Below are 25,986 nucleotides of genomic sequence, written 5' to 3' on the forward strand. Positions count from 1 at the left end.
CGCGCCTGGCCGCGACAGCGGCGAGCGCCATCCAGCATTAAGTGCAGATCAGTGCTTTCTACAGCTGAGGGATTAGTCTTGAAACCAATGGCGCAAAACCTTCTTTGTCGGAGCTACCTGCTTTGAATAGCTGGAATATTTGGCATTTCGACTGAGCTACCATATATGTCCTTGTTTTCAGAATCTTGTAGGCATCTCAGGTGGCGCTTTATAAAAGACGTAATATCTTTGGCGCCATCTGCGGAGGACCGCAAAAAAATAAAATAAAATAAACTTTATTTCACGCCTGCGCCTAATATTCCGCATGAAATAAGTGGGTTAGGACGTATAAATGGAGGGAAAAAAAAAGATTGTGGTCCCCATAACCATTTTAAAGGCGTAAACGCGCGTAGCCAACTCAGTAACTCGTCTGAAATATCCACGGTGGGCGAGGCCTAGCCCAAGTAGAGGCGCTCAGTTTGTTTGCCCATTTCAGAAATGCTGTCGTTTGTCGTACTCTTTAACATACTTTGAAGGGGATGAAACGAGCGGCACCATTATCCAACATAAGCTTCACCGGTAACCGTGGCCAAAGGAGGTGCCCATAGGGGTTTTTGTCATTGTTTATTACGACAAAACATTTACACGTTTATGCTTAACGCAAGCGGGTAAAAATTGATTTTCGAAACAGCGCAAAAAGACGGGACGAGGAAACGACGACACAGCGCCTTGTGTCGTCGTTTCCTTATCTCGTCTTTTTGCGCTGTTTCGAATTTCAGTATGCGCCACCAACTAGCCCAAACCACCGTTATAACGCAGTTAAACATTGATACAGTTAAGAGGTACAAGAAATTAGAGCGTGAGACAGAAATCACCAGCTTAAAAAAAGAAGCAGCATTGCTTGAGGAGCGTACGAGAAGGCTTTGAGAAAGGGGACGGCGCATGGGGCGGGGCGGAGCGCGATGCGGCGATTGCGGGCCGCGAAAGTGAGATAGCAGTGTCGGATCAAGATTCGAGGGGAGCTCTCCGCTAGGGGGAAGGGACGCAGCGCTTAATGAGGGTGAGATGCTGTCGCACATGCAATAATAATTGCAGAGTCAGAGTGCAGACTTTGGCGAATGTGATGCTCCAGACGATTAAGAACCAGTTTCCGCAACGAGCGTCGTAATCGGTTGCCCGCTGTGTTGAGCAAGTGCTGATGGGCGCGCCGAAGAGGTTGAGCAAAGTTTTCAGCAAGAAATGAACCACGAGTTCAACTGCCCTTCCACCTGAATTTCTTCAGAAAGTACCAAAATTCCCTAGTAGCTTTATTTAGTGTTTTATGAAGTTTAGAGTTCCTCGCAGCGCTACGAAGCTAAGCATTTTTTAACAGCGAAGGAGTGTAGCAATTCATTGTTGCTGGTGTTTGAGAAATCTCAGTAATGGTTTGAAGAAAAGAAATTTCTGGCACCTCCAATTTTCGAAACTGTGTCCGGTGATAAAACGAGTTAGAGTCAGTGGTCTTATCCAGTCGGCTGCGACCGTGAGTTATTTCGTGCGAATTAAACAGATTACTCACTCGGCCATGACAGTGGCGAGAGGAATAAGGCCACCTGCTCAACACAAAACGCGTGATAGGGTTCATGTTGCACCTGCAGGCGCCTAGCTTAATTGTGCGCGTTCCGTTTGTTCGCTTTGCTTCTTCAACTTGCTTCTTCATCGCCGTTATAGTAACGAAGTTTAAGTAATGGCCGTTGCGGCAGCGAAGAAGATAATCGAAGAAGAATCAAACAACACATAATTCACAAGTACATTTTTATTACTCTCTTTATGCTTAAAGTAAGTCCCCTCCAACTTCAGTGATCTCCGCGGGGCAGTTTTTTCATGTGTGCTTGGGAAGGTGCTCTCGCTGCATAGTTCGTCTTCCAGCCTAATGCAATTGAAAACCCTGAGATGGCGCTCAGACGGTATGGCTGCGTCAACCACGCGCGACATATCCTGCGTAAACTCACAACATTGCAGCTAACAAAAGGTTTTCAAATATCATGAAATAGCTATGTGCTTATCCGCGCCTGTGTAACACTCACGGCGTCTTGAGATTACGCATAACTGCTTAAAAGGTGGGATAGGTTCCTGCGGTCGAAGGCAATAGTGCTCGTCTCTCAAGTACTAATTGATTGGATGCATATTTTCTTGATTCGTGCAAAAGAAAGGTTTTGCTGCATCGCGCGTTGCGGTTGCTTGCGTTAAATTTAAACGGCGGCGGTGGATTGGCCACCGTGGTATTGTGAACGCTGATGGGGGGGGGGGGGGGGGGCGTGATAGATAAACGGCAGAAACAGCCAGGTATAACCAGTATGCCCCACATTTCAGCAATTTTAGATTTTAGGTCTCTCAACGTCACTGATACCAGCGCCAACCACAACATAGGGTACAAGCCCTTCGCTTACAGCGCGATAGAGTTGTACGTTTTCATTAAAATTTTGGGGGGGGTAAAAAAATACCTATCATATTCATGTTTTTTATCAGAAAAACTTAAAAAGCTGGAAACAAAGATTCAACTGAGATCTAAAATTCGGCATACTTGTAATGACGGAAGCCTTCGACGTCTTATCAAACGCGAAAAGTTACAATAGTTGCTGCCGACTACACAAATGAAACCAAAGTACGGCAGCTCTAAAAACAAAATAAGTAATTTAAGTATCCAAACAATCTTATTTGGGTTCAAATGAGATTTCAACCTGGGTCGCCAAAAGCAGCAGCGATGTGTGGTAACTACAGCACTAACCCTGTACCGCGCCAGTACAGAACAGGTATTATCTTGTTGCGATCCGCATGACAGGTGAACTTGACTGACTGTACACCTGAAGCAGCCGTCACAACGTCTTCGATAACAGATGTTTTTCGCATTCAAAACACCTAAGACACTTAAGTTCCCGTTGAATTCTTCCGTGTACAAAGATAACGATATAACTGTTTAATTCAGAATCACAAAATACCCATCAGAGTTTGCGCTCTGAAAACCTGAGCAATATTCTTTGCTAAATCATTTATTACAGAAAGCGTTTCCCTTACTACCGATAGATTGCATCAAAACAAATTTTTCGGTAAATCGTTTTTCGTTTCAATGTTAACCGGGCAGAAAAAAAAACAAGCGAAAAAGACATGTTGTTTTCCTATTGCCGTCTTTTTTCTGCTGCTCACATCTGTATTGCACGCTGTTTTGGCAAAATCATATCGATTTTAATAAATGTTTTGAGGACTTGCTTTTCTAATAAAAATGTTCTCATATACAGTGCATATTTACAGTGCATAAAAAGATACAGTGCATATTTCTTACTATTATTGTTCTTTATTATTGCTTTAGATCTAGTTCTTTCTTTGTGTTTTATTAAACTTTGTAAGGCTTCATGAAGCGTAGCAAAGTGTGCCCTAATTGCACTCTAAATGCTGTATTCGTAATGTACAGAGTACGCACACGGCATTGAGAGTGCAATTTGTGCAGAAATTGCTAGTCTTCTGTGAGGTAACGCGCTCGTTTCGACGCATGCGCAGGGCACATGACCGTGAAGGGATTGCCCTCACCCTTCCGCGCAGAAGAAAAAGAAGCGGCAAGTCATACTAGGGGAGGACGTGGACGAATGAAAGGCTTCCACTACCGAAGAGCAAGGAAGGCCAGCGGAGGGCAGAGGAGAACCTCTGGTGGAGTAGAAGGGGAAGGTTCGAGGAGAGCAGTGTCCAGGCGAGAAATCTCTGAGATCGGAGCTCTCGAGAGACCTACCTCACGCCCTGCCTTGCTTGGGTCCCTGTCCGGTCCTCCAGTGACCTGTCCCTCGGCACGCGCACAAAGCAACGGCATTCCCTGTTTCAGGCCCGCTGTTTCCTGAGCGTCGACACCGGCCTGCTGCCCGCCGCCTGCTGTCGCTTAGTACCTGTTCGTGGCCGGGCGTCGAGCACTACCGACCCGTAGGAGCTACGACGGGTTCACCTCGGTGAAGACTCAGAACGCCGAAGGCAACCATCAGCCCTCAGAGCGCACTTCCAATGCTTACATGCTTTAATGACTACATCCTCGGGTATGGACCCTTTTCAGAAACGTTGGCAACATGATACATACGCGAGCTTTCATGATGACAACACTGAGGTCATTCGCAAATGTCGGCCATGATAAAGGAAGCGCGGCTGCGCGGCAATCTCTTAGAGCCACTCGTAGTCACCTTGGATTTCAGTCTGATCGGTTAGGTTTCTGAGCTTTTGCTTGCTGTTTTAGTTTTATAACCACATGCGGTTACGAGTTCTGCAGGAGTCATGCCGACTCGCTGCTGCGTACCCCTCTGCAAACGGCACGGATGCGCTCGTCCCTCAAACGCTGTATACCAGAGAGGTTGGTGTGCCACCCGGTGACAGGAAAAACCAATCCCCGCGACGCAGACGCCATATCATCCAGTACCCCAGTACTGCGAGTCCGTGAAGTCAGATGTTAGGCGATGCGGGTGCGCGCAGACCCGAGCAGCCGGCACAATCGCTTTTTAAGTGCGAATGCACTTCTTAAGCGACCCTGAATCACGCGTCCACCGCCGTCCGTCCATCCGCACCACATACCCACTTAGGGCGATTGGCCAATAAGAGTTTTTAAGTGCGAAAGCAACCCCACCACATACCCACTTAGGGCGATTGGCCAAGAAGAGTTCCTTCGCTACCCATTCGGCATATCTTCGTGATACTAACCACTTCCTACGGGAAATTAACAACATAAAAATCCCTGATGGCGCCTTCTTTGTAACTACAGATGTAACTTCTCTGTACACAAATATACCTCACCGAGATGGGATTGAAGCCCTGGTTGAATCCTATAGCATACATCGGGATCACGAGGCGCCAAGCCCACAAGTCATTGAAACTTTGACCAGGCTAGTGTGGAATTAAATAGCTTTTAATTCCACAATCAGTATTATCTTAAGCGACCCTGAATCACGCGTCCACCGCCGTCCGTCCGTCCGCACCACATACCCACTTAGGGTGATTGGCTAAGAAGAGTTTTTAAGTGCGAAAGCGACCCCACCACATACCCACTTAGGGCGATTGGCCAAGAAGAGTTCCTTCGCATCACCCGTGCATTCGCACTTCCCCATGCTCCCCTTCGGGGAAATGCGGGTGAATTTTTTCTTCATCATGGCCGCGCGCAATGTTGCTCGACGGGCTTTCCGCTTGTCCCGTATGCCTGATAGTATTTTGCAAAGTGTGTATTGCTGTGACCGGTTTTGTTTATGTACAAGTAGTTCAGTCAGCAATGAAGCCACACTAATGTACCGCCGTTAATGCTGCCTACTTCCCCTCGACACATATAATGCCCTTTAAAGCAACTCTTTCTGCCTTAATTCATATTAACTCACATTAATCGAGCATACAACTCGATTTTTGTGACATCATGTTCCGACACGAACTTGGAAGCTCCTACGTCCGAGTGCCTACATGCAGCGATCAATTGACATTACCTGTAATCACGTACAATATTTACCCATAATTGTAATCCGGTGTCATTATTGCAATTAAATTGTACCGACACAAATTCCTCAAGTCACACTGCCTTTTTTCACATGTCCTTTTGTCTCAAACCTATTCATTACTCGTCATAGTTTTTGGAATTATTGTCAAAGCGAATCGGAAGATTTGTCCTCAGTATAGAACACGACAAAAGCACCCATGCGTTGTTTTATACTCGCTGCAGAGTTCCCGTTACTTCTCTAACCCTTCGTATTGACTCCGATGACAGCGACGATCGCATTTCGAGCAAAAGCGAGGGTGTGACAACCTTCTCAGTGACGAGATTGGCCATTCTTACTTTATGTTACTGGTGAGTGTCGCTTCGCCAGTTTAGGTGGAAAGACGGGAAAATGTTTGATAGAATATCAACCGTTAGCTCACGAGTGTGTGTTTTTTTTCACAAGCATTCAATGCAAAATATTCTAGCTCCATACATTTCCCTGCAACCAACTGGTAAATTTGGGGGTCTATGCTTAGAACTTAAAATTATGTAAAGGCCAAAGTATACTTGGCAATTCTAATTACCTACTCTTCAACCTTGTGTTGTACTTTGTTTCACTGCCGTCACCACATAAGGAGCATCCTGTAGACCACGCTCCGAAGGTAGTCACGTGTACTAGTCATCGCCGTTAACCGTCGCACCAGCGCCTTTCTTTCGGTAAACCCTCCTAGGAGTATACTGCCGTTAATGCTTCTTTTTTCCTTCCTCTTGCGGGATTCTTTGTTCATGCGCAATGGCTCACGCGACTTCATGGGTACTTACCCATTTCCTCCCATTAGCGTCGATAGCACTAAAACAAATTTCAATTGAAATATTCTACCCTTGGCCCTATAATGAATCAAGCTAATTTAAAAGTAAGTTTTGGTTGGAGCACAATAACATTCACGAAACAAAACAGAAGTGTCTAGAAGGAAGTCGAGTACACGCTTTATTTACCTTGAAATAAGGAAATCAAATGTAGAAGAATACAATTGATATTGGCGCTCTCCATTTTCGTGTTATATTTCCAGTTCAAGGTAGATCGTAATCGTTCCAAAGAGACATAACCTTTAACGCATTTGGTCGAGCCCCAATTGCATCTTTCAGTCTCTGAATCTGTTCTTCAGAGAAGTGATTTCTCCAGTCCCCCACCACACCCTTTCTAACAAAGTCGCCTGTGATAGGCTTAGCGAGAAGATTTTTCAGATGTTCGCTAAAGTCTTCTTCCTCCTTTGGGTCCCCGTTTTCTAGCTGAATGTTTCTCATCGCTGATTCTATTTTCCTAAACTCGGCGTTAAACTTCTTCATTGATTCTTGACTTGTGGCATTCAGAACCTTTTCTAGGGCTCTAGGATCACGAAGCAATTTCTCTTCGTACTCCTTCCCAAGAAAGCGTGCGACGGAGAGTATTCCTTCCTTCGGATTTCGTTTCAGGTCCTCATAGGTAAGGAATAAAACGTTGTCGTCATCTCTGTGCTCGTACCAGGACAACAGATTTTCGAAGTAGTCGCCGAAATCTACCTCCCCACGGAAGAACATTTCGAAGAATTCATCAAATGTACCGTCTTCAAACTCATAGATAGGGAATAGCCGGGTGTGGTGGTATAGAGATACGCAGCAGTCGTACGGGTTTCGGGCGACGTATATGTACCTGCAAAAGCAAAGTGAAAACCCATGCGTTGTTGAGATGAGCATCAGCTAGATAATTCATTACGGTGAAATAGATGGCGATAAAATGCGGCGAATGTTTTCTCTCGGAATAGCTTTTTAAGGCTTGTGGACATCTGGCATCAAAATTTGCAAACTCATGAAAAGCCACTAACTTTTACCTGTCACTTACTCAAAGAAATATTCCTGCCTTTTATAAATAAATGCAGTAGTTTTGGGGGGGAAATACTTTTTTTTGTGTGCAGATACGTTGAACGGGAACAGGGTTACTCTACCTGCTCATATACATCTACGACACCCACCTGTGGAAGAAGCCCGGTTCTTCTCCCGGGCCCTACGTCTGGTAGTTCAGATAAAGGCGCAAAGAGTACGGAGCATCCAGTACGGAGCAGAAATAACAAAGTTATTCTATTGTTATATGCACAAATACAAGCACATGCGACTGCCTACGACACACCGCAGCCGCCGGTGTGATAACGCAACGGGGAACCGCGGTGTCGCGAACTGAGCCGGTAATATTCATTATATTTTACTGTAGCGATTAAACGAGCCTAAATTGGGCGTCAGGTAGTAGTTTTACTTACAAAAGAAGCATAAAAAGCGAATCACAAAAAGAAACAGAGCGGAGGCACTGCTGCCCTTTTCGAGCACATGTGTGCTCTTCCATGCTCTCTGCTGCACCCTGCGCCAGTCCCATTCTCTGAAATGCACGCTACGTCGTGCGTCTGCGTTGCATATGACGGAGTCTATTTTCGGTAGTAATGGTGTAGTCAGAAAGCATAGCAACGCAGAGTGCAGCTTCGTGTTTTAATTCAGCGTTGCGCTCCTCGACAATTAGAAACGTTTTTTCACATCTTTGCGTAAACCGATAAGCAATTGCACCATTTTTTAAGTGCAGAGCACTTTATGTGCTAGCCTTGTCGTCTTAGCTCGCTAACGGTCAATGCGACTGTCGGTATCAGGCGGTGCAGCGAGATGACGGGCCCAAGTAGACTTTTCTGTACCGGCGTCAGAGAGTCACGCTCAGGCGTAAGAAACCACGCGGTTTAAATAGACCTAGCCGTTTAAGCCTCATGAACCGCTGGCGCTTGTTATGCATCTCCCCGTTATTTAGCGCAAAGAAACCTCCAGGTATATTTCGGGCAACATCTCTGTATATAACCGCATCTCCGCGTTCATTTAATTAGAAACGCTCTTTGGAAAGGCTTTTACGATAGTAAGCAAAAAACGCGGCCTCGCAAGAAATAAACGGCGGGTTCGAAACACTGCAGACAGGTTCCAGCCGCGCAAGAAAAAATGGCGCGTTCTAAATTTTGCCAAACAGCTCCACCGTACGAAATGAAAGCAAGCGCAAAAAGAACAGAACTCCCGCTAGCGCAGTTTCAGGCACCGGGCGCACAAGCACTGCGAAAGCAGGAAATTTAAAATGCCCTGGGTGGCAGCAGTGAGCGGATAACTGCGCTGCAGCCCATTATGCTGCATCACTGCTCTGCGCTTCCGGCAGATTTAACATCGAGTGGAACGGCTTTAAATTTTTTCTAGCTATAAACGCCTGCCAATTACAAGTTCACCATAGTATTCTAGTTTGAAAACTGTTACAAAAGACAACTGCAACTCAAGCTGTGCGTTCGTTTCATAACTAAATTGGCCAACGTTACGTTCACTGGGCCCAGGACGGGGACATCGCGATTGTGTGATGTGTGATAGCTCTTAACGAGTTAGAATAGAGAGTGCTGAGTACCCTCCTTGCAATATAAGTATGACGGGGTTAGTCTGCAAGTTCTGTTTGTAAAAGACGAACTTTAGCACTCACAGAATTTTTCAACGACTTCAAAAACTACACGAAGATATAGTCCTCGAAGTGCAAGTATTGTTTGCAAACATTTTACAGTTAGAGTGTTGCTGGAATGGAAGCGTCGTTAGCGCACCAGACGTTCGCTGTAAATGTCAGTAGTTTGACCCAGCGGAGGTCGTTTTTGCGTACACCTAAGAGATTTTATTTTAAAACAGTATATAGGAAGACTTCTCGCCTTTATGTGAACCAAAAAGTGTAGTTCACGTCAACTGTCGGTAAGAAAGCATCGCAAACGCTTCACTCTCACTCATTCGGAGCACCAAATATAGCTTGAACTATATCGTGTAGTTCAGAAGAATAGGTCTCGCAGACGTCACCCGTCTCCGTGTTCTCCTACTTGTCTGCGCTGTTACAGTCAAATAGAAGTTAACTGTAACGCATTATCGACACGGCTGGTAGGTTGCAGCCGAACGACCTACTCAAAAAGGGCGGAAAGCAGCTCCCCAGATCAGACAACCATTGGCTGAAACGTTCGTAATTCGGTAATTTGCGGTTCCCCCATCGGTCCCGCGATTCGACGCCACCGGGGAGAGTGGGAAGCGAGCATCAGTCTCCGGTTTTCGATAGGGGAAGCAAAGTTCAATTCGCTTGCCTATCTTAATTCGAAATTTGAAACCGGTACAGATTTTGTGAAATTTTTTGCGACTACGTCTGCATGACAAGAACAGTTGTAAAGCCCCTAAAAGTACCTGCACAAAAGCCATTGCAGGGGTCCTTTAATGGAGCAGTAGGGCTGGTGCGAGAGACCTCCGTACTATGAGAAATCACTTTACCGCCCTTTGGAGTCCAGAACAACGCGAAAGGCACTAAATTTTTATGTGCGCCTAGTTAAACAAAGAACGTTGCAGGAACAGGAATTGATCCTAATGGCAAGCTTACACATTACAGTAGCTTAAGCACCACAGAACAACCAGGCAGCGGGAAACGCTTTTAGAGTTGCCCCTAAGTGTGCTTACACGTTTTAACTCTAAAACATTATATTTGAACGTGGGGAAAATTTCGTGCTACATCTGATGGGAGTTATGCCAGGTAATCATCCGCCTGCCGGCAGTACAGACACAGTCTTGGTGAGTCTAAAGCACGGTGAACCTAAACACTCCTTCGGTTTCACCGCGTTTGTGTGTGTTTTATTGCCTGCTATCTTTTGTTGCCCTTCTCGCTGCACACTGTACCATCGGAGCTTAGGTGTGGAAAAGTTGCACTATAGCTTCATTCTTAAATAAGTACAACATAACAACGTCCTCTCCTCCCCTACATCAAGAAGAATAAACGTTACCCAGTTGCCTGTACCACAAACCCCATCATCTCGACTAGAGGAACTCAACAAATCATTTCCCGTGGTTACAAGCAAGGAGAGTTTACGACGCGTTCATCAAGCCAAGAAATCTCACTTACCTCGCCGGAGACATTGCTAAGATATAGTTAATCACCTCACACATATTCATCTGGGTCGTGCATTGAGTTGTACACAATAAAGATGAAAATGTTCATGTGGTGAGTTGGCAACATTACACTGGTGTTCATTCGATTGCGCATTGTATAACATCGGCTTTCGTATGACGCAAAAAGTTTCACAAATAAAGGGCAAGCTGCACTCAAGCAATCAAATTTCACGTACACACGTGAAACTTTGCATATTAAAACTTGTAGTTGTGCATCACTTCTTTACGCTCACATTTTTTTGTCTTTATATGGGTTTTATTATACATGTGGTTGTAGCAACACATAAGAAAATACCTTAAATTGTAATTTCGCACTGTCAGTTTTTGTGGACTATCTATTAAATGATATTTTAACGTATTTGAAATATCCTGTCAGGGACTGCGATATGTTTTAATCAATAAGCAACTCTGACTTATCGTGCAAGGGACATTAGCTTTCCCGTAGACATGCAGCATAAACACCTGGTATGCTTATTTGTAACGTTGTATAAGGTATCGGCCTTACTTCCAGAACGATAATACAAATTGGGCAGCTTTTTAAGGCGAGCGCGCTGGTTGCTCCAATGAAATAATTAGCGTATGCAATGTCGCTCTGCAACGTAACGAGCTGAAATGTTCCTATAATGTTAAATAATAAGCAATGAGAGGTTCTCACCGGAGAAGGTAGCGAACTTCTTTAAAAAACAGATGTATTGTTGGTTTGTGAAAAATAGATACAATCCTTGTAAAAGGGAAAATAGATGGCACTAAAAAAACAGAGGGTAGGCTGTCGTTTAAATTGGGGAGAAACAAAACCAGTCATACTCCTCCATAAAGACTCGCCTTGTTCTATGCACTTATTCCTACATAAAGAACTCATCACATTTAGAGAAAAAAAATCTAATTTTAAATGCTACCTTGCATCGGGCGACTTTGGCTGGAGCCGATAGGGGAGGTGGGTCTTGATAGCCCCTGGTCGAGGCATGTTCTCGGCGGCCTTAGCTCCGAGCATCTCCAGGAAGGGCGTGCGCTTGAAAAAGTCGACAAGGTCAGCTGGCGTCTCCCCGTCATTGTAGATGCAGAAGACGATAAACTGCATCCAAGTTGTGCCACATTTCGGGTACGTCACGATGAACACGTCACGTGGCCTTGGCTTATAAGAGAGAGCTGATTGTACAGTCCTCTCCTGGAAGATTTGGCTCACGTACAGGCCATTGACGTAGCGGTACACACCCTTGCTCATGATGGCTATCTGAAAAGTAGGCCACGATAAATATGTACGAATTAGGTCGAGCTCATAAACGAAGAGTGTGATCATCCTAATGGTAATCACTCTAGTACACAAATTTAGATGTTTAAGATGTCGTGAAGGTAATTGAATAGGTGTTGACATCTTAACTATGTCGCCAGAGCTTCCGCGGTTCCTGCTCATAAAATGACAGGCGTGGGTACAATAATAGCGATTTGCACGCACTCTGCACTTTTGAGTGTTTCTCCCAGCAGAAACAATGAGGTCTCAATTGTGTTTTCTTTCTTCGACGTTGAAGTCGCTGTCTCTAATCTGAAGGTCAGTAAAGAATTAATGGACGCCCTTCACGACGAGCTGCGCACATGTTTAGAAACGCTCCGCAAGAGCAGAAGTCACGCGCCAAGCAGCTGTTCTTGCGAGTTTCACTTGGAGGGCGCAGAAAAACGTTTTAGGCGCCGATGTCTGATGGGATGAATAATCAACAGAGGCTCGTATAGCTTTGTAGGTGCACGTGCACCTCATACGGCCAATTAAGAGAGAGAATATATTTTTCTGTAGCTGTTTGGCAACAGTTAACGTTTTTGAAGAGCACATCAAAATGTTTCCAAGCTTCTTGCTAAACAAAAAAAAACACTTTGACGCATATTTTTTCGTAGGATGCGAAAACATATATGGACATGCGCGATTGCGGCGAGCCCTCTGTATAATTCCAGTATAATACGTACGGAGATCTGTCGCAAAACATCGACATTACTGCCGCCCCAGCAGCTGTAAACGTACTAATAAACGCAGGGAGAAGCGCAATCTAAAAATAAGCTACACACTGGCTCTATCATTCAAGAGACGCTGTTTTTCCTCCGTTAAGTGACCGCAAACCCTTTAGGCTGGGTAAGCAAGGTGAAAACTTTCCTAACCGTGAGAGACACGGCCTCACGCCCTTCAATCTTTCCTCATTGCTCTTTCGGTCCCACCACTTCAGGTTTCTAGTATTCATCGGAGCCAAGTGGCAGAAGAGAAACGTCTGGCATAAAACTTAACGGTATAAAAGTGTGTAGAACACGCTTTCCTCGGGAGAGAGGGCACTCACATTAATCCAGCGCCCATGGCTCATCATGTATTGTTAGCTGCAACAGCATTCCTGCCGGTGGTTATGAAATCCTTGAAGAAACAAGCCCCCTTACCATGGTGCCATGCGGATAAGATTTTCTCAGCCTCATTTTCAAGACCACTTACCGAATCATCGCGGTAACCCTTCAGTTTCGTGCACTATAACTGTCATTAAACTGCAGCGGCGGGATAACTATTGTCAGTTTCAAAATTCGAGTCATGTCGTCTCTCTAGAGGCGCTACGCGGAAGCAAGTTCTGGCATCCACCCCCGCAGGTCGCTCCAGTCTCACCTGCATGGGAGCGAACTGGTCAGAACACGCGCGGGGAGAGGAGATGATATAATTACCGGCGTGCGGCATACGAAGCCATAAACTCACATTGCGCGAGTGTCAGCGGAGATAGCCAGAGAACGGCACCGCCAATGACGCACGTACAAATCACGAGTTGTAATAGCCAGGAGGGGAATACATGCGTCTAACTTGAGTCGCAAGGACAAAACGTATTCTTGTGGAAGAGCAAGTTTTGCGTAAATGCTCCGTTTATCATGTCTAATCTCCCACATTTAAAATCCACCTAAATTACACGCTATGACGAACATTTGACGACAGTTTGAAGTACGTTTTTGTTTCGGTCACTCATTTCTGCCGAGTTCCGCCGGCCTCCTTCTCTATAAAAGGAAAGGATACTCATTTTTTTGTGGTGCTCTACTTTTAGAGACCTGCAGTGGGAATGCCAGCCGACTAGCTCGGACCTTCTATCCAAGTTCCGGCTCCAGGGGGGGGGTCTCTTGGAGGGCCAGTGAAGCTCGGGGCCACTTCGACTGTCAGACTCCCCACATTGCGACCACCCCAAGCCTCACTACACAATAAAGATACTTCCCCGTTTCTCTCTTTCTCTCTCTCTCTGGGCGTACTATGCGAAGACAGTAACCAAAGCATAGGCGATATTTCTTACATTTGTGATTCTTACCGCACTTTTACTCCCACGAGTAAACAGGAAATACGAGGTGCAGTGGCTGTTATTCCACACAAACTGCATCCACAGAAAGTGGCCTCCAGTAGGCTTCCCTGTTGCGAGGCTTAGGAAGGGCCACAAACACCATAGAAGCGCCAACTCAATGAACCACCCCATGTGCGGAGGAAGACCAGCATATTTTTATCGCATACTTGATTAAGTGAAACCCCCCAAAATAGACCAAAGTGGGGGTAAATGGCTTAAATTGTACGCGCCCTGCCATTTTTAAGTAATCTATAAACGTGCTGCGGAAACGTTCGGTTGTAAGAATTGAGTGGTAAAACGCACCAGGATTCATTGTCTAATAGTTCGGCCTACGCGGCAACAGTGCTTCTGCAACGTAAATTATGACCGCACAAATCCCTTTGAAACTAAATAAATATTTTTGCAAGGAAATGAAAACTGAACCCAGTAATTCTAAAATTAAAATAATGCCACTCAGCCTTAGTTTGGCTACTTATACAAAAAAGGCAATGACTTAGAGGTAAATGGAGGTGTGAAAAGATTTTAACTTGCAGTTAACTCGATTGATTGTAGGGTTTCAGGTGCCGACGCAGCGGAAGCGATGAGGCGCACCGTAGCGGAGGGCTTGGGATTAATTTTGACTACCTGGGTATCTTTAAAGGGGCCCTAAACAGGGTTCCAAAGGTTGAGATTTTACGTGCGCAATCATTGGAGTACTATCCAAAGAACATCCTGTCGCAAAAATGATTTAAAAGCGTCCAGTATTAGCCGAGCTATCGTTCATTAAAAAGGGCCCGCAACAAGGCCTGGCGCATTCCCTCTCTAACCGCTCCTCCAAAGCACTGTGGAAGCGGAGACGCCACCGACCAGGCGCAAGACCTGATCGGTGACACCTAGAGAAACAGGGTTGCGTCGAGAAGCGCGCAGCCATTGGCTCCGCTCGGCGGTACTTCACGCTTGTAGCAGACGACGGCCAAGCTCCGCCTACTACCGCTCGGCGGGGTCGGTCGGTGGCGGGCCCGCATCGAACGGCTCCTCGCGGCGGCCGTGCTCGCGTCGCCGGAAACGAGCGCAAACGAGCGTTTGAAGGCAAGATAGGGGGTTTCCTAACTGAACATGCTCGCTAACGACAATAATTGAAGATTGCCACCGACGACTATAGCGGCTCGCTTGCGGCTCGCTAGCGTTAGCGTTTCGCGGTGAACTCGTCCCACCAAAGTCGGTGAAAAGGCTTAGTCTCGCCGCCGTCATCCAGACACTGCTTTGCGAGGCCGCGACGACGACGACCCCCCGCGCAATCTTTCACTGCACTATCACCCCCTTTCGCGTATTTCCAAACTGATTTTCAGCAATAGTCCCGTACTGGCGGGTGGTGACAAGTTTTAGCTGCTGCGGTGTATGCGTTATCGTGCGTACACCGCACAGTGGGCTGCTTGCCGACCGAGCAGGCAGATGCTTGCCGCGGTTGCGCGTGTAGCGGCCGTTTGTGCCCGCAGATTTTTGCGTGTTTTTCAGCGTTAATACCGTGTAAACGACTACAAACTCAGCTACGCTCGTGTAACGGATGGCGACGATAAACATTCGTCCATGCCACCCATGCAGGACGAATACGCCGTGCCGCCGGTGCAGGAGCGCTGCGCGCAACCGCGTTTCTCCCAGAGCCGGGAACGCTGACTGGCTACAGCACTTAACGGGGCCCACCAATAGCGCAGCCGTACTGTTGAGAGCTTCGTGCGTCACACGGGTGCGTCACAACCGCTCTGTTTCACGTCAGAGCGCGCAAGTGTGGCGGCAAGGAAGCGGTAGGTGAGCAAGGAAGAACGAAAGCATCTTTGTTGCGTGTTTGCGCGGCTCCTGCTTTACGCAGAGGTGTAATATTTGGTATACATTGTCGTGAAGGGGTACTCTAGCGATTGCGCGATTGAAATGGCGACCTTCAGAAACCTATTTAGGGCCCCTTTAACGTGTTCAAAAATCTCATGCACACTGGTGTTTTTGTTTTAAGCCTCCATCAGGAATGCGGGCGCCGTGTCCGGGAATTAAACACGTGTCCTCGTGCTCAGCCAGTTCCAATTGAAGACATTGAGTAAACCAGAATAGGCGCCTACCGCTACCACCTAGTTAAAACCGGCATTGAAAAGGAACGAAAGAAAAGTAACAAGAAAGGGAAGCAATAAAAAAAATTATAAAAAAGGTGCGGCCGAGTCTACAGAAAATGTAAATTAAGAATAAACGGTAAGGGAGGAATGTTTAGCACTGATGAAGTAAGTGAGAAAGAAGAATTGAATCCCACGAAACCACAATACCTAATTAAAGGCTAAACAAAATGTGGAAGTTAAGAGCTGCGTAAGTGCAGGTTCTAATAAGTCGTTCAAAAAATGCACCTAGTAAATAAAATTGGGGATAATAGCCTCTTATGGGAAAAGATTGTCCGTCCCAACAGACTTGGCCTAAAACAGTCCCGACGCTGTTAGTCTCGTCTCGTCATCTCCTTGCCAGCCCATTTTAGGGAACTGAAGTCTTCAAATCTCTGGCTCCAAATTAGACGTTGTTTGCGGAAGGGCATTTGGTGTTTAATTTAGGCTGGTGCAGTTGGCAAAAAAAAGGTGGAAGGAAGACTCGACGAACAATATTGTTGTGGAAACGGCATATTTTATAAGCTATCGCTGCAGACGACAAACCCTGATGAGCAATCCTCCCATTGTAACGAAACACGTGATTCTATAAAGGGCGGTAGCCTTCTTAATCCAGGTTTGTTCGTAGCTGATATTTACCGAGAGTCGCGTATTCCACAATAAAGTAATAACGAAAACACATCGCAAAATACCATTTTGGCAATCACAGGGGCGCAAGGTAAGTACTTCACCAAAAATATAAATTTGCTGATTCATACCTAGGTCAGCTCCTTGACTGCACTTCAAGAACACGAAATAGATTGTGCACCACTTGCGCTCCTCGTTAGGACGCTTTCGCAGAACTAGGTACTTCCTTGGGTCGAATGCACTGGAATGAATGACTCCGGTTCAGTGCAGAGGCTGTGCGAAGCTCCATGAAGCTTAAGTGCTAAATACTTACTTTGTCACTGTCAAGCGCTTTTGTGTTCATGCCGACGTTTTCTAACGTCCCTTTTACGGGGCTCGAAACGCACTTGCCGCTGTCTGCCGAAATCTTCTTGGAAGTAATTGAGGTTTGCACTGAACAGGCGTGTCCTGCCCCCGAAACTGTGCGTTGAAACAGTCTGCTTAGCGGAGTTTCTAGTAAAACAAGTGTTAAAAATCTTAGCTGTCAAATACTCCGCCATTGTTTCCACAGAATATTATTTCACGCAATATGCCCTTCCTTTTGAAGCAAAGCGATTCAACACACTCCCAGTTTAAGTGTATATGAGAAGGGCAATAAATGTCCGCCATTTAAACACAAAGTCCCTCTTTCGGTAGAATCTGTCTTGTGCTATATGATATCGCAAGCAGTGAAGCACAATCTTTTTCCTTGCTGTGCAGCGTGCTTTTCGGGGCTCTGGCATGCATCGCAGTTGTCTGTACGGGTTCGGATGTCAAGAGTAAATAACCAAGCTTTGTAAATTACGCCAGAGGGAATCCTTAGTGTATGCATTCGTGGCATTAAACATCCACTGGGGAAGCTCGGTGTAATGCCGATAGGGGGCACCCATCGCTCTTAGTACGATAAATTTCGGGTTGGCATTTTGGTTTTCCGTAAAGTTCTTTGATAACTTTGGAGCAGAGGACCGGCGGAGTAGCATGCTTTTCTTTTTGCTCGGCCAGTTTTTTCTCCCTTCCACCTCTGTGTTGCTTCCACGTCTATTTAGCTATCCTTCGCTGTAGAAAATAATAACCGACAAGAACCTCACAGCTTCCCTGTCCGAATAAATTGGTTAAGAGGCTCAGGAATCACAGCATATATTGTTGAACGCAGTTTTTTGCAATGGAAGCGAAATGAAATCGCGCACCTGTAATGCCGGCACAGGCACCTGTGATGCCCGCCACGAATGGCTATTGCCAAACTAAACCATTCGCTCCTGAGCCGTGTGGTAGTCTCACCAGAATTCTGTCGAAATTAGGGACGCACCGAGCAATGAGCAGTATTTTAGACATCATGCGGGCCGCTCTGGAATTCTTTCCCAGGATACTGGCGCAAGCCTATCGTCCACAAGACGATCCGAGTTGAAACATGGAAGATGGAAGGCACCCGGCCTGCATACACTGCCCGCTGCAGCTTCACCGATATCATCATCAGTCTATCTAGGCCCACTGCAGGACAAAGGCGTGTCCCATAACTTTCTAATTATCCCCGTACGGTGCTAACTGCAACCAATTTATCCCCGCAACTTTTTTGTCCTCAACTGCCCACCTAACCTCCTGCCTCCACCTGCCACGGTTGCAATCTCTTGGGGTCAAGTCAGTTACCCTTTATGACCAACGGTTATCATTCCTTTGCATTACATGTCCTGACCAAGCCCATTTCGTCATCCTATTTTCTAATATAATATCCTAAACACGCATTTGTTCAATGACCGACTCAACTCTCTTCTTGTCCCTTACGTTAACCTAACATCTTCTTTTCCGTTACTTGCTTAGTCGCCCTCAAGTGAAGTTAAACCATTTTAATGAGCATCCAACACTAGGCCCCGTAGGAGAGTACAATTAAGATGCAGCTGTTATACATTTTACTATTCAGGGACAACGGTAGGCTGCCATGTCTTATCTGAGAATGCCTTCCGAATGCACTCCAGCCAATTCTTATCGTTTTCTTTGTATCTGCCGCATGGCTGAAACCCGAGGTCACTACTCGGCCTAAGTAGTAACCTCACCACAATTCGCTTACCACTAGCTGCCAACTTTTATTTCTGTATTATATATAAATATATATATACATATATATATAGGGAGAGAGAGAGCGATAAAGCAACCTCTCCTCCCTGTAACACCTTTTATATTCTGCGGTTTTAATGACGGCCTCACTTTACAGAGATGTGGAATGCCAAAAGAGTGCCGAAATATCGTTACGTCATAGCGTGGCTGGTGAAGTTAGTCATCCGTTTTTTGTGTTACGTATGTCAGTTACAACATGACTAGCGCACCATATGTCATTTACAACACGAAAATTGTCGTGTTCATTGTTATATTGCGGTCCTGGTCTAAGGGTTCACTCAGCGAATTCTCTCATGCACCCTATCTCAAGGAAGCCCCTTTGATACCCCCCTGCCACTGCTGTATTTATAGTTTCTCGAATCCTACATCCAGAAAATGAGGACGCAAAACCGGGTAGTAAAAAATAGTTTACTTACCTTTCGAGAGTTCCCTTCGAACGGCCTCCCTAGATTCGTCACCCAGCGTTGGCTCGTGCCGTGTCGGAGCAACTGAGACACACCTTATCGCATACAATATGCCCCTCGATTTGTACGTGTGAACTGTAATCGGATGAAAGCTGTGGCAACGACTGCAGCGCTCACTGGACTCTGATCGGTTGGCTCACATTTGAAGAGACAGCAGGAAGACGTTCGCGTGTAAGTGAGCGTGACGGAAAGGAAGCTGCTACAAAAATCCGTTCAGCGTTGGCCGTCTCGTCTCCTTCTACGCAATAGTCGGACGAGAATAGGCATTCGCTTCCTCGCTCAAATACCAATGTCAGCATATGTAACAAAGGTGAACGAAAGAAACAATTGCTCCGGAATATTAAGGTAACAATTTTTGATCTTCCATGACTGAATTTGTCCCCTTGGCAGTTCACGTTTTTTACCCTGCATGTTTAGCAGGGAAGCAAATTTTGAAACAGTGCAAATAGTTAACTCTATTCTACCCACTTTGTACCTTCCTGAGGGTTTTAAAAAAAAGTAATAAAAGGGCAACAATACCACTAAAATCAAAATGAATAATGCGTGCATTGAATTGGAGTCTGTGTCAAGGTCAGAAGCGTTTAATAGACGTAAGTCTACAAAGAACTGTATTATAAAATATAAATCCTTGCAAACATGTTCGCAAGCACATATAACAGCGCTGGTACGGTGCAGAAAGGAGAAAAAATGAGTACGCTTATATAGTTGAAAGAACAACGAAATAAAACTATGCCGCAAAGAAGAAGAAGCTTCAGTGAAGACGAAATTACAACAGTGAGGCGCAAAAAAATGGTCGTCCAAATTTTATTCCCGGACTTGTAAATAGATAAATACGTGCACTACGAAGCTTATTTTTGTTTCTAGCTTCGTGTAGTCATAACGTTAAGGAAAATATACAAAAGTGATGTATCTGCTTAACATAAAATTTTTAATTTCTAGATGTCCTAATTATTTCCCTTTTTATAAAAATAAAAATACCTTCAGCGCAAATCGAAACAACGACACAGCGTTCGTCCCGTCGTCTTTCTGTTTTCTTGATTCGATTAGCGCTTTAGCTATTTTTACAATGAACTACAAACTCGGCACAGTACACTTTTTTCAGCCTATTAAAAAATCTGTTACTATTTCCTCTTATAGCTCTATTTTTGTTTGTGGGCTTATGGTAACCTACCTAATATGAAAACACAGTAAACTTTGTTTTGCTTGAAATAAAAAGAAATCCGGATGAAAAGAGTAAACCTTTCGTTTCCTGGGAAAGTTTACCAGTATCCTGTCTAGTGATCGTATTTACGACTTCTACCGCACAATGCGTGGTATTGCGTGTCAGATTGTCGCTTGCTTCCTATGACGTAAATTCTGCGTCCTCGGTTATAGATCAATATCTGTTCTGCGGGGCTATCCTCCATTCCTCTACTTTCCGTCTTACTGTAAGCTCATTGACCAGCTTCTTTCGAACGAGCTTATCGCGGTTCCTCTTATAATAAATCGTAATTAGACATCGTACCATATGGTTGTCACTTCGCCCCAACCTTCTGAGCACTTCCACATCCTGCACGACGCAAGTGTTTTCGCATATTATGCAGTCAGTTTTATTATTGTGCACTTCATTGTGGCTCCCCCAAGCTCAGAAAAAGGCATCCATGAACGTACAGTGCTTACGAATTGAAACGCGACACTGCGAGCGCGTGGCCTGTGGTACATGCAGCGCCGCCCGTGGACGCCCGTGGAAGCTAGGTGTTGCATTGTGGTATACCACGAGGGTGAGAGTGTTTCAACCGTACGCTTGCTGCTTCCGGATGCCAATGAGCGGGGCTGTGGTCCCAAGCAGCGAAAACGGTGCGCTGCGAGCCTGGGGCGCGTTTGTGCGCCGGTGGTAGCCGGCCGGTGGTCCGCGCAGCCAATTTCGCGACATCGTCTGTTTGGGCGCTCTTCTTACGCGTGCCCTTCGCATGTGACACAGATAATGTTCGTGTAAGGCACGGTCACGCTAACTGAATAAAACGAGCGTCTGCACGAAGGAACAGCCAACTTTATTCCATGATATAAACTAAAAAAAGAGGAGAGCCGACGAAGTACTAATGCACTGCACCACACGCGAACGTGCCTGCAAAGGCGTCTTTGCGTTTTTTTTTTTACTTTTCGTCTGGAATAATGTTTGCTGTTCCTTTGTACAGACGTTTCTTTTATTCAGATGAGCGTGACTGTGCATTACATGGACATTACTGTGCCGCATTGGAAGTGCACGCGTAACAAGAGTGCGCGCACACGATGTCGCGAAATCGGCTGGGCGCAAAGCCGGGCTACTGCCGTTCCAGCGCTCCAGGCTCCCAGCGTCCCGCTGTCGCTGCGGGAAACCACAGCCTCGCTTATTGGCAACCGGAAGCAGCAAGCCTACGGTCAGCACGCTCTTATCCTCGCGGTATACCACAATGTAACACCTAGTTTCCACGGGCGTGCACGGGCGGCGCTGCATGTATCGGCGGCCACGCGCTCCCACTGTCGCGTTTCAATCCGTGACCACTGTACATTATTCCGTTCGGCGAACTCGACTAGTACGTGCCATCGGTTATTTCTACATCCCAGACCATAGTTCCCATCTGCATTGTCTCTATCTTGCGTCTTAACTACTTTAGGATTGAAGTTTCCCTTAACTATGGTATTCTGTGTTTTGCTTTAGCCATTGGCGATTCCCCATCTTCATAGAACCGTTCAACTAGCTGGTCGTTGGATAGAGGTAGGTGCACATCCCTGCAACACATTGAATTTGTACCTCTTATTCGCATAAATACAAGACTGCTTACCCTTTTGATAATGCTATACTATTCGTCTATGTTGTAGGCTATGCATTTATTGACTAGAAATCACACTCCCATTTCCCTTCTTTACACTAGGCCACAGTAACATAGTAAGTGCCCGTTTTTCAGCACTGTAAAGACTTCACCCACCCTCGTAACCTCGCTAAGTCCTATCACATTCTATTTTTTGCTCACTAATTCCTCGAACAACACCTCTAGACTCGCCTCGCTAGATAAAGTTTCCTTGTTCTAATGGCGGCTTCTCCGGATGCAGGAATTCGTCGCAACCTCTCCTGCGTCACAGTTATGACCGCCCCCGTGGTGAGTTGCTTCTCGGCCACTCTGTGCTTAGGGTCATGGGTTAACTGGCGCATTCATGGGAATTTGTGGCCAAAACTACACCAGGGTGGCCACTTCTGCTCTGGCGAGGGAATACTACTGCTACCGCAATTCCAACAACACGCGCATACCTTTCTTTTTCACCCCGATATTTGGCACAGAAACCCCACGAACGCCTACAATTCCTTTCTCCGCACTCTCACCTCACCGGGTTCGAGACGATCACCTATTGCCCCTCCAAGATTATATCCTGATGGCAATATTCTTTACGCCATGTACTCCGCAATATACCCTACAAATCCTGTTAATTCTTCTCAAGCCCCACTTTCTCTTCTAGATAGTATGCGAGTGTGAACGAACGCCCCCCCAAATCATTAATACCCCTGAACACACGGGCATTTGCAAGTCCCGCGGACCAACTCCCACCTTGCATCCCAGCTCTGGCTGGAGGTGAGGTCCGGGCCTGTTAGGCCTGTGTTTGTGGTACATTCAATTGGAGTTTCGCATTTACTACACATGGGCAATTTACAAGTATGCCAGAATTCAGAAGCACAGAATATTCCTAAGTTCTGGTACGATGCCTTCTGCGCATTTAAAATCAATCCGCCTGTCACGTCCTTTATTGTCATACTTATGTCTTTTAAGCTCAGTTTTTCTACCTATAAAATGCAGCACTAACTGGCCCCAGAAAATGCTGTACGAATGTTAGGACAGCGAAGCGACGACAAAAAAGGTCAATTTTCGGGCCAGAGAATACACCCTTGCCTCTAGGCCTGACAAAGTACAACCGCATATGAAGCATGCGACGCCTTGATAGATGATAAGGCTCGGCGAACAATGAAAACACGAATCGCTCCGGGAGTGCGTTTCTCGGTAAACACTGCGGTTGCATGAACTCTCGCGTGATTGCCAAAGTACAATATCGAGACGCCCCACGACCAGTACTACAGATAGCGACTTGGCCAACGCAGGCGGTGACAATGGTATCCAGCGTGCCAAAAGAAGTTCGTGTAGATACGACGCGCTCCATCAGGGGGGCTAAGCTGAGTCCCAGAACGTGCCAGATCCGGTTTCTTTGCAGTAGACCCTACGACTTCTAGCATAAGAATTGGCGGTCGTACTAATAAATCGAGAATATATCGGTGATTACCTATAATACCGGCCGGAAACGAGCATTCACTTTGAAGTATGGAACCTTTTCTTAGCTAAGCAATCGCTAACGCGCACAAGTAAACCACATAGATACTACATGCGCCTGCTCGATCGCATTCTTTATATTTCAGTATTGTTGAGCATGTAAACTCGCGGTAAATTTCTCAACTTTTGCTTTACGTCTTGGAGCCATATTTTGACGTGAAGCTCGTGTATCCACGAGCCAATGTTCATTGGGAAGGCTCGAAGTTGTGTAAACGCTCAAGAAGGCTGCTCCGTGCGTGGAAGCGCTGTTATTCTACCAAAAAAAACATACTTTTTTCTAGAGAAGGGAGCACTAAACGACGGCCATCTTTTTAGCAGCTACGTCGTTTTCATTATGACTGGGGTCACCTGTAGGAGGCCCCTAAAAGTGACTTGGAAAGCAAAACAAACGGCACGGTTGGGTACGGCAGACGTCTCCGGTGAATGTTTGCGGGGACAACCACGTGTTATCTTGGCATATCATGTTGAGCCACTGCCCCAATACCGGAGTGATGGGAATGTGTTGAAAAGAAATTGGCTGTAACTTGCGTCTGTTCGCCTTCCACAGATGTGCGCAACGAATACCTTCGCGTACGATATGCTCACTCAAAGTGCGATTCAAAAATCTTGTTTTATCTTCCAGCATATTCTTCCCCGACAGCCTTACTCTTGGCTAGGTTTGCCGCCGAGCCTTCTGCACTTCGTCGCCGAGCCTCCTGCTCTAACCTACTCTCGTCGTCAGAGTCGCTGCAAGGGCTTATCAAGAATCATTTTTATGCTGCCGCTACACTGCCTGTAAAAAAGCAAAAGGCCATTCAAGACTGCAAGAAAAATTTCTGACGAACCTCGTTTTTTTTTTCGTTGTTATACTTGTACTATGCGTCGTAAGCCATGGGGTATTGACCTTGTGCCGAGTATTTCTTCCAGATTTTTTAATTTTGGTCTTGATACACTATGTCAAACAATGCGCAAAACGAGCTACTCCCTGTTCATTTTTATACAAGCTATAGAACAAAACGCGCTCAAAATTTTCGAGTTTTATTATTACGGATTTACGAGCGCCAGTAAACGCAAAGAACGCTAAGCAAGGATGTTTCAAACGGATAGCAGCTTCGGACGCTATTTCAAAGACGATATCCCGGTGGCTGCGTGTTCAGTGGACGCCGGCCGGCGGCATGCTTTTGCCAGCCTAGGCAAAAAAAAAACATTCGTATTAAGCACCCGCATGTAAACCCCCCGTAGACCACACAGGATGTGTGCACAGATCCATGTGCGCGCCAACAAATACTGAGAGAAATGGTCTGAGCAAAATATGAAATAGCAGCGATGAAGGTCGCGCTACCGTGTGTACAGCAAAACAAAGAAATGAGGATCGAATGCAGCGCCAGCAGCTTCAGGTGCTTCGGAAAGTACTGAAAAAGTTGAACAAACGATAAATATTCGGCACGCATGGGTGAGCATGGGCACGTCACAACTTTTAACACCGTTCATGAACACCCCCGCCACACTACAAATGAAAGATGCGGCTTACCGAAGGAGGGTTTCTCACTTGAAATTACCGTTCGGCAATCTTCCAGTGCAACTGGTGATACGACGTGGGAAGCAGCGCAATGGCATTTTTTTTTATTAAAAAGTTACCGCTGTTGCGCGTTGTGTTGTCTCATCGCACCGCTGCCACCAGTTGTGATTTCGGATTTGCGAAAACCATCTTGGTAGCGTGACTAGTGACCGGAGACGTTAATGACGAGGCCGATGCTTGGTGATGAAGGACAGAAAACTTTATACAGTAATTTACATGACGAGTAGATGTTTGGAGGCTGTGCTCCAATGAATCGCACAGCCAGCAACAGCACCAGCAACCGCAACAGCAACAGGAACAGCTACAGCAACCGCAACAGCAACCCTTGATGGCACACAACACCGCCTTTTTGTTGAACACCAAAGTCCGTATACTTCTTCTAGCGATTTCAACTCCCAAATGTGCGGTCCAATCACAAACCCATAACCTCACACACATCGACACCACCATTGCGCGAAGCCGTTCGGGGTGCTTTCCCCCGTGACCACGACGGAGAGGATCCGATGGCGCCGCTGGTACGGGAAGACCTTCTTTCTCGGTACGAAGTGCACCGGGGTGCTTGATTCACGCTGCTCGCCGATGACCCATATCATGGCCCGCACTTTCAAAGTCGTCTCCGCTCTTTCATCAGAATCGCACGTGCGGGGATGGCTCAGGGAGTCGCGTGCCTGGAATCTCCTGCTCGTTTCCGCTGAAGTCACTTAGAGTTGAAGGGGTGCGGCTGCCGTAGGTTTGATGAACCGCTTAATACAAAGCGGATTGACACGATGCACGACCCGACTTCGACGAACGCGCTAATTAGCGCAGAGGTCCGCGATGGGGTGTGCGGGGTCCGCCACCCGGTAATAACACCGCAATACTAAGTCGGGCTCACCTGATAAAATATGAGAGTACCCTAAAAGTGAGCCCATGCGTTGAGTAAGGCCGCATGCAGCACTTATTCCGACACGTGCATGACACGTGTCGTGACTACATGAAACGAC

At 46.2% G+C, this 25,986-nt stretch overlaps 1 protein-coding gene across 2 annotated transcripts; it reads right to left on the reverse strand.

Moving 5' to 3' along the window:
* Positions 1-6,428: 6,428 nt before the first annotated feature.
* LOC144149143 (sulfotransferase ssu-1-like) lies at positions 6,429-19,200 on the reverse strand. 2 transcript variants are annotated; one of them, XM_077680682.1, is made up of 3 exons: positions 19,067-19,200; positions 11,344-11,678; positions 6,429-7,133 (listed from the first exon to the last, which is right to left on the reverse strand). In XM_077680682.1, exons 2-3 carry the CDS (start codon positions 11,667-11,669, stop codon positions 6,515-6,517), a joined length of 945 nt encoding a protein of 314 aa, XP_077536808.1. In that variant the 5' UTR covers positions 11,670-11,678; positions 19,067-19,200; the 3' UTR covers positions 6,429-6,514. The 2 variants fall into 2 exon arrangements, with proteins under 2 accessions (XP_077536808.1, XP_077536807.1); XM_077680681.1 differs by lacking the exon at positions 19,067-19,200 and having other exon boundaries at positions 11,344-11,851.
* Positions 19,201-25,986: the final 6,786 nt, after the last annotated feature.

This window comes from Haemaphysalis longicornis, unplaced genomic scaffold (genome assembly GCF_048455015.1).
Source record: "Haemaphysalis longicornis isolate Haplotype H1 unplaced genomic scaffold, Haemaphysalis longicornis Haplotype H1 scaffold_8, whole genome shotgun sequence".
NCBI lineage: Eukaryota > Metazoa > Arthropoda > Arachnida > Ixodida > Ixodidae > Haemaphysalis > Haemaphysalis longicornis.

Coding starts and splice junctions, on each gene's coding strand:
- LOC144149143 (XM_077680681.1), bottom strand. CDS start 11,819: ATGTCAACACCTATTCAATTACCTTCACGACATCTTAAACATCTAAAT. Junction 7,134..11,343: donor CCAAAGTCGCCCGATGCAAG/GTAGCATTTAAA, acceptor TTGCTTTTGCAG/GTACATATACGTCGCCCGAA.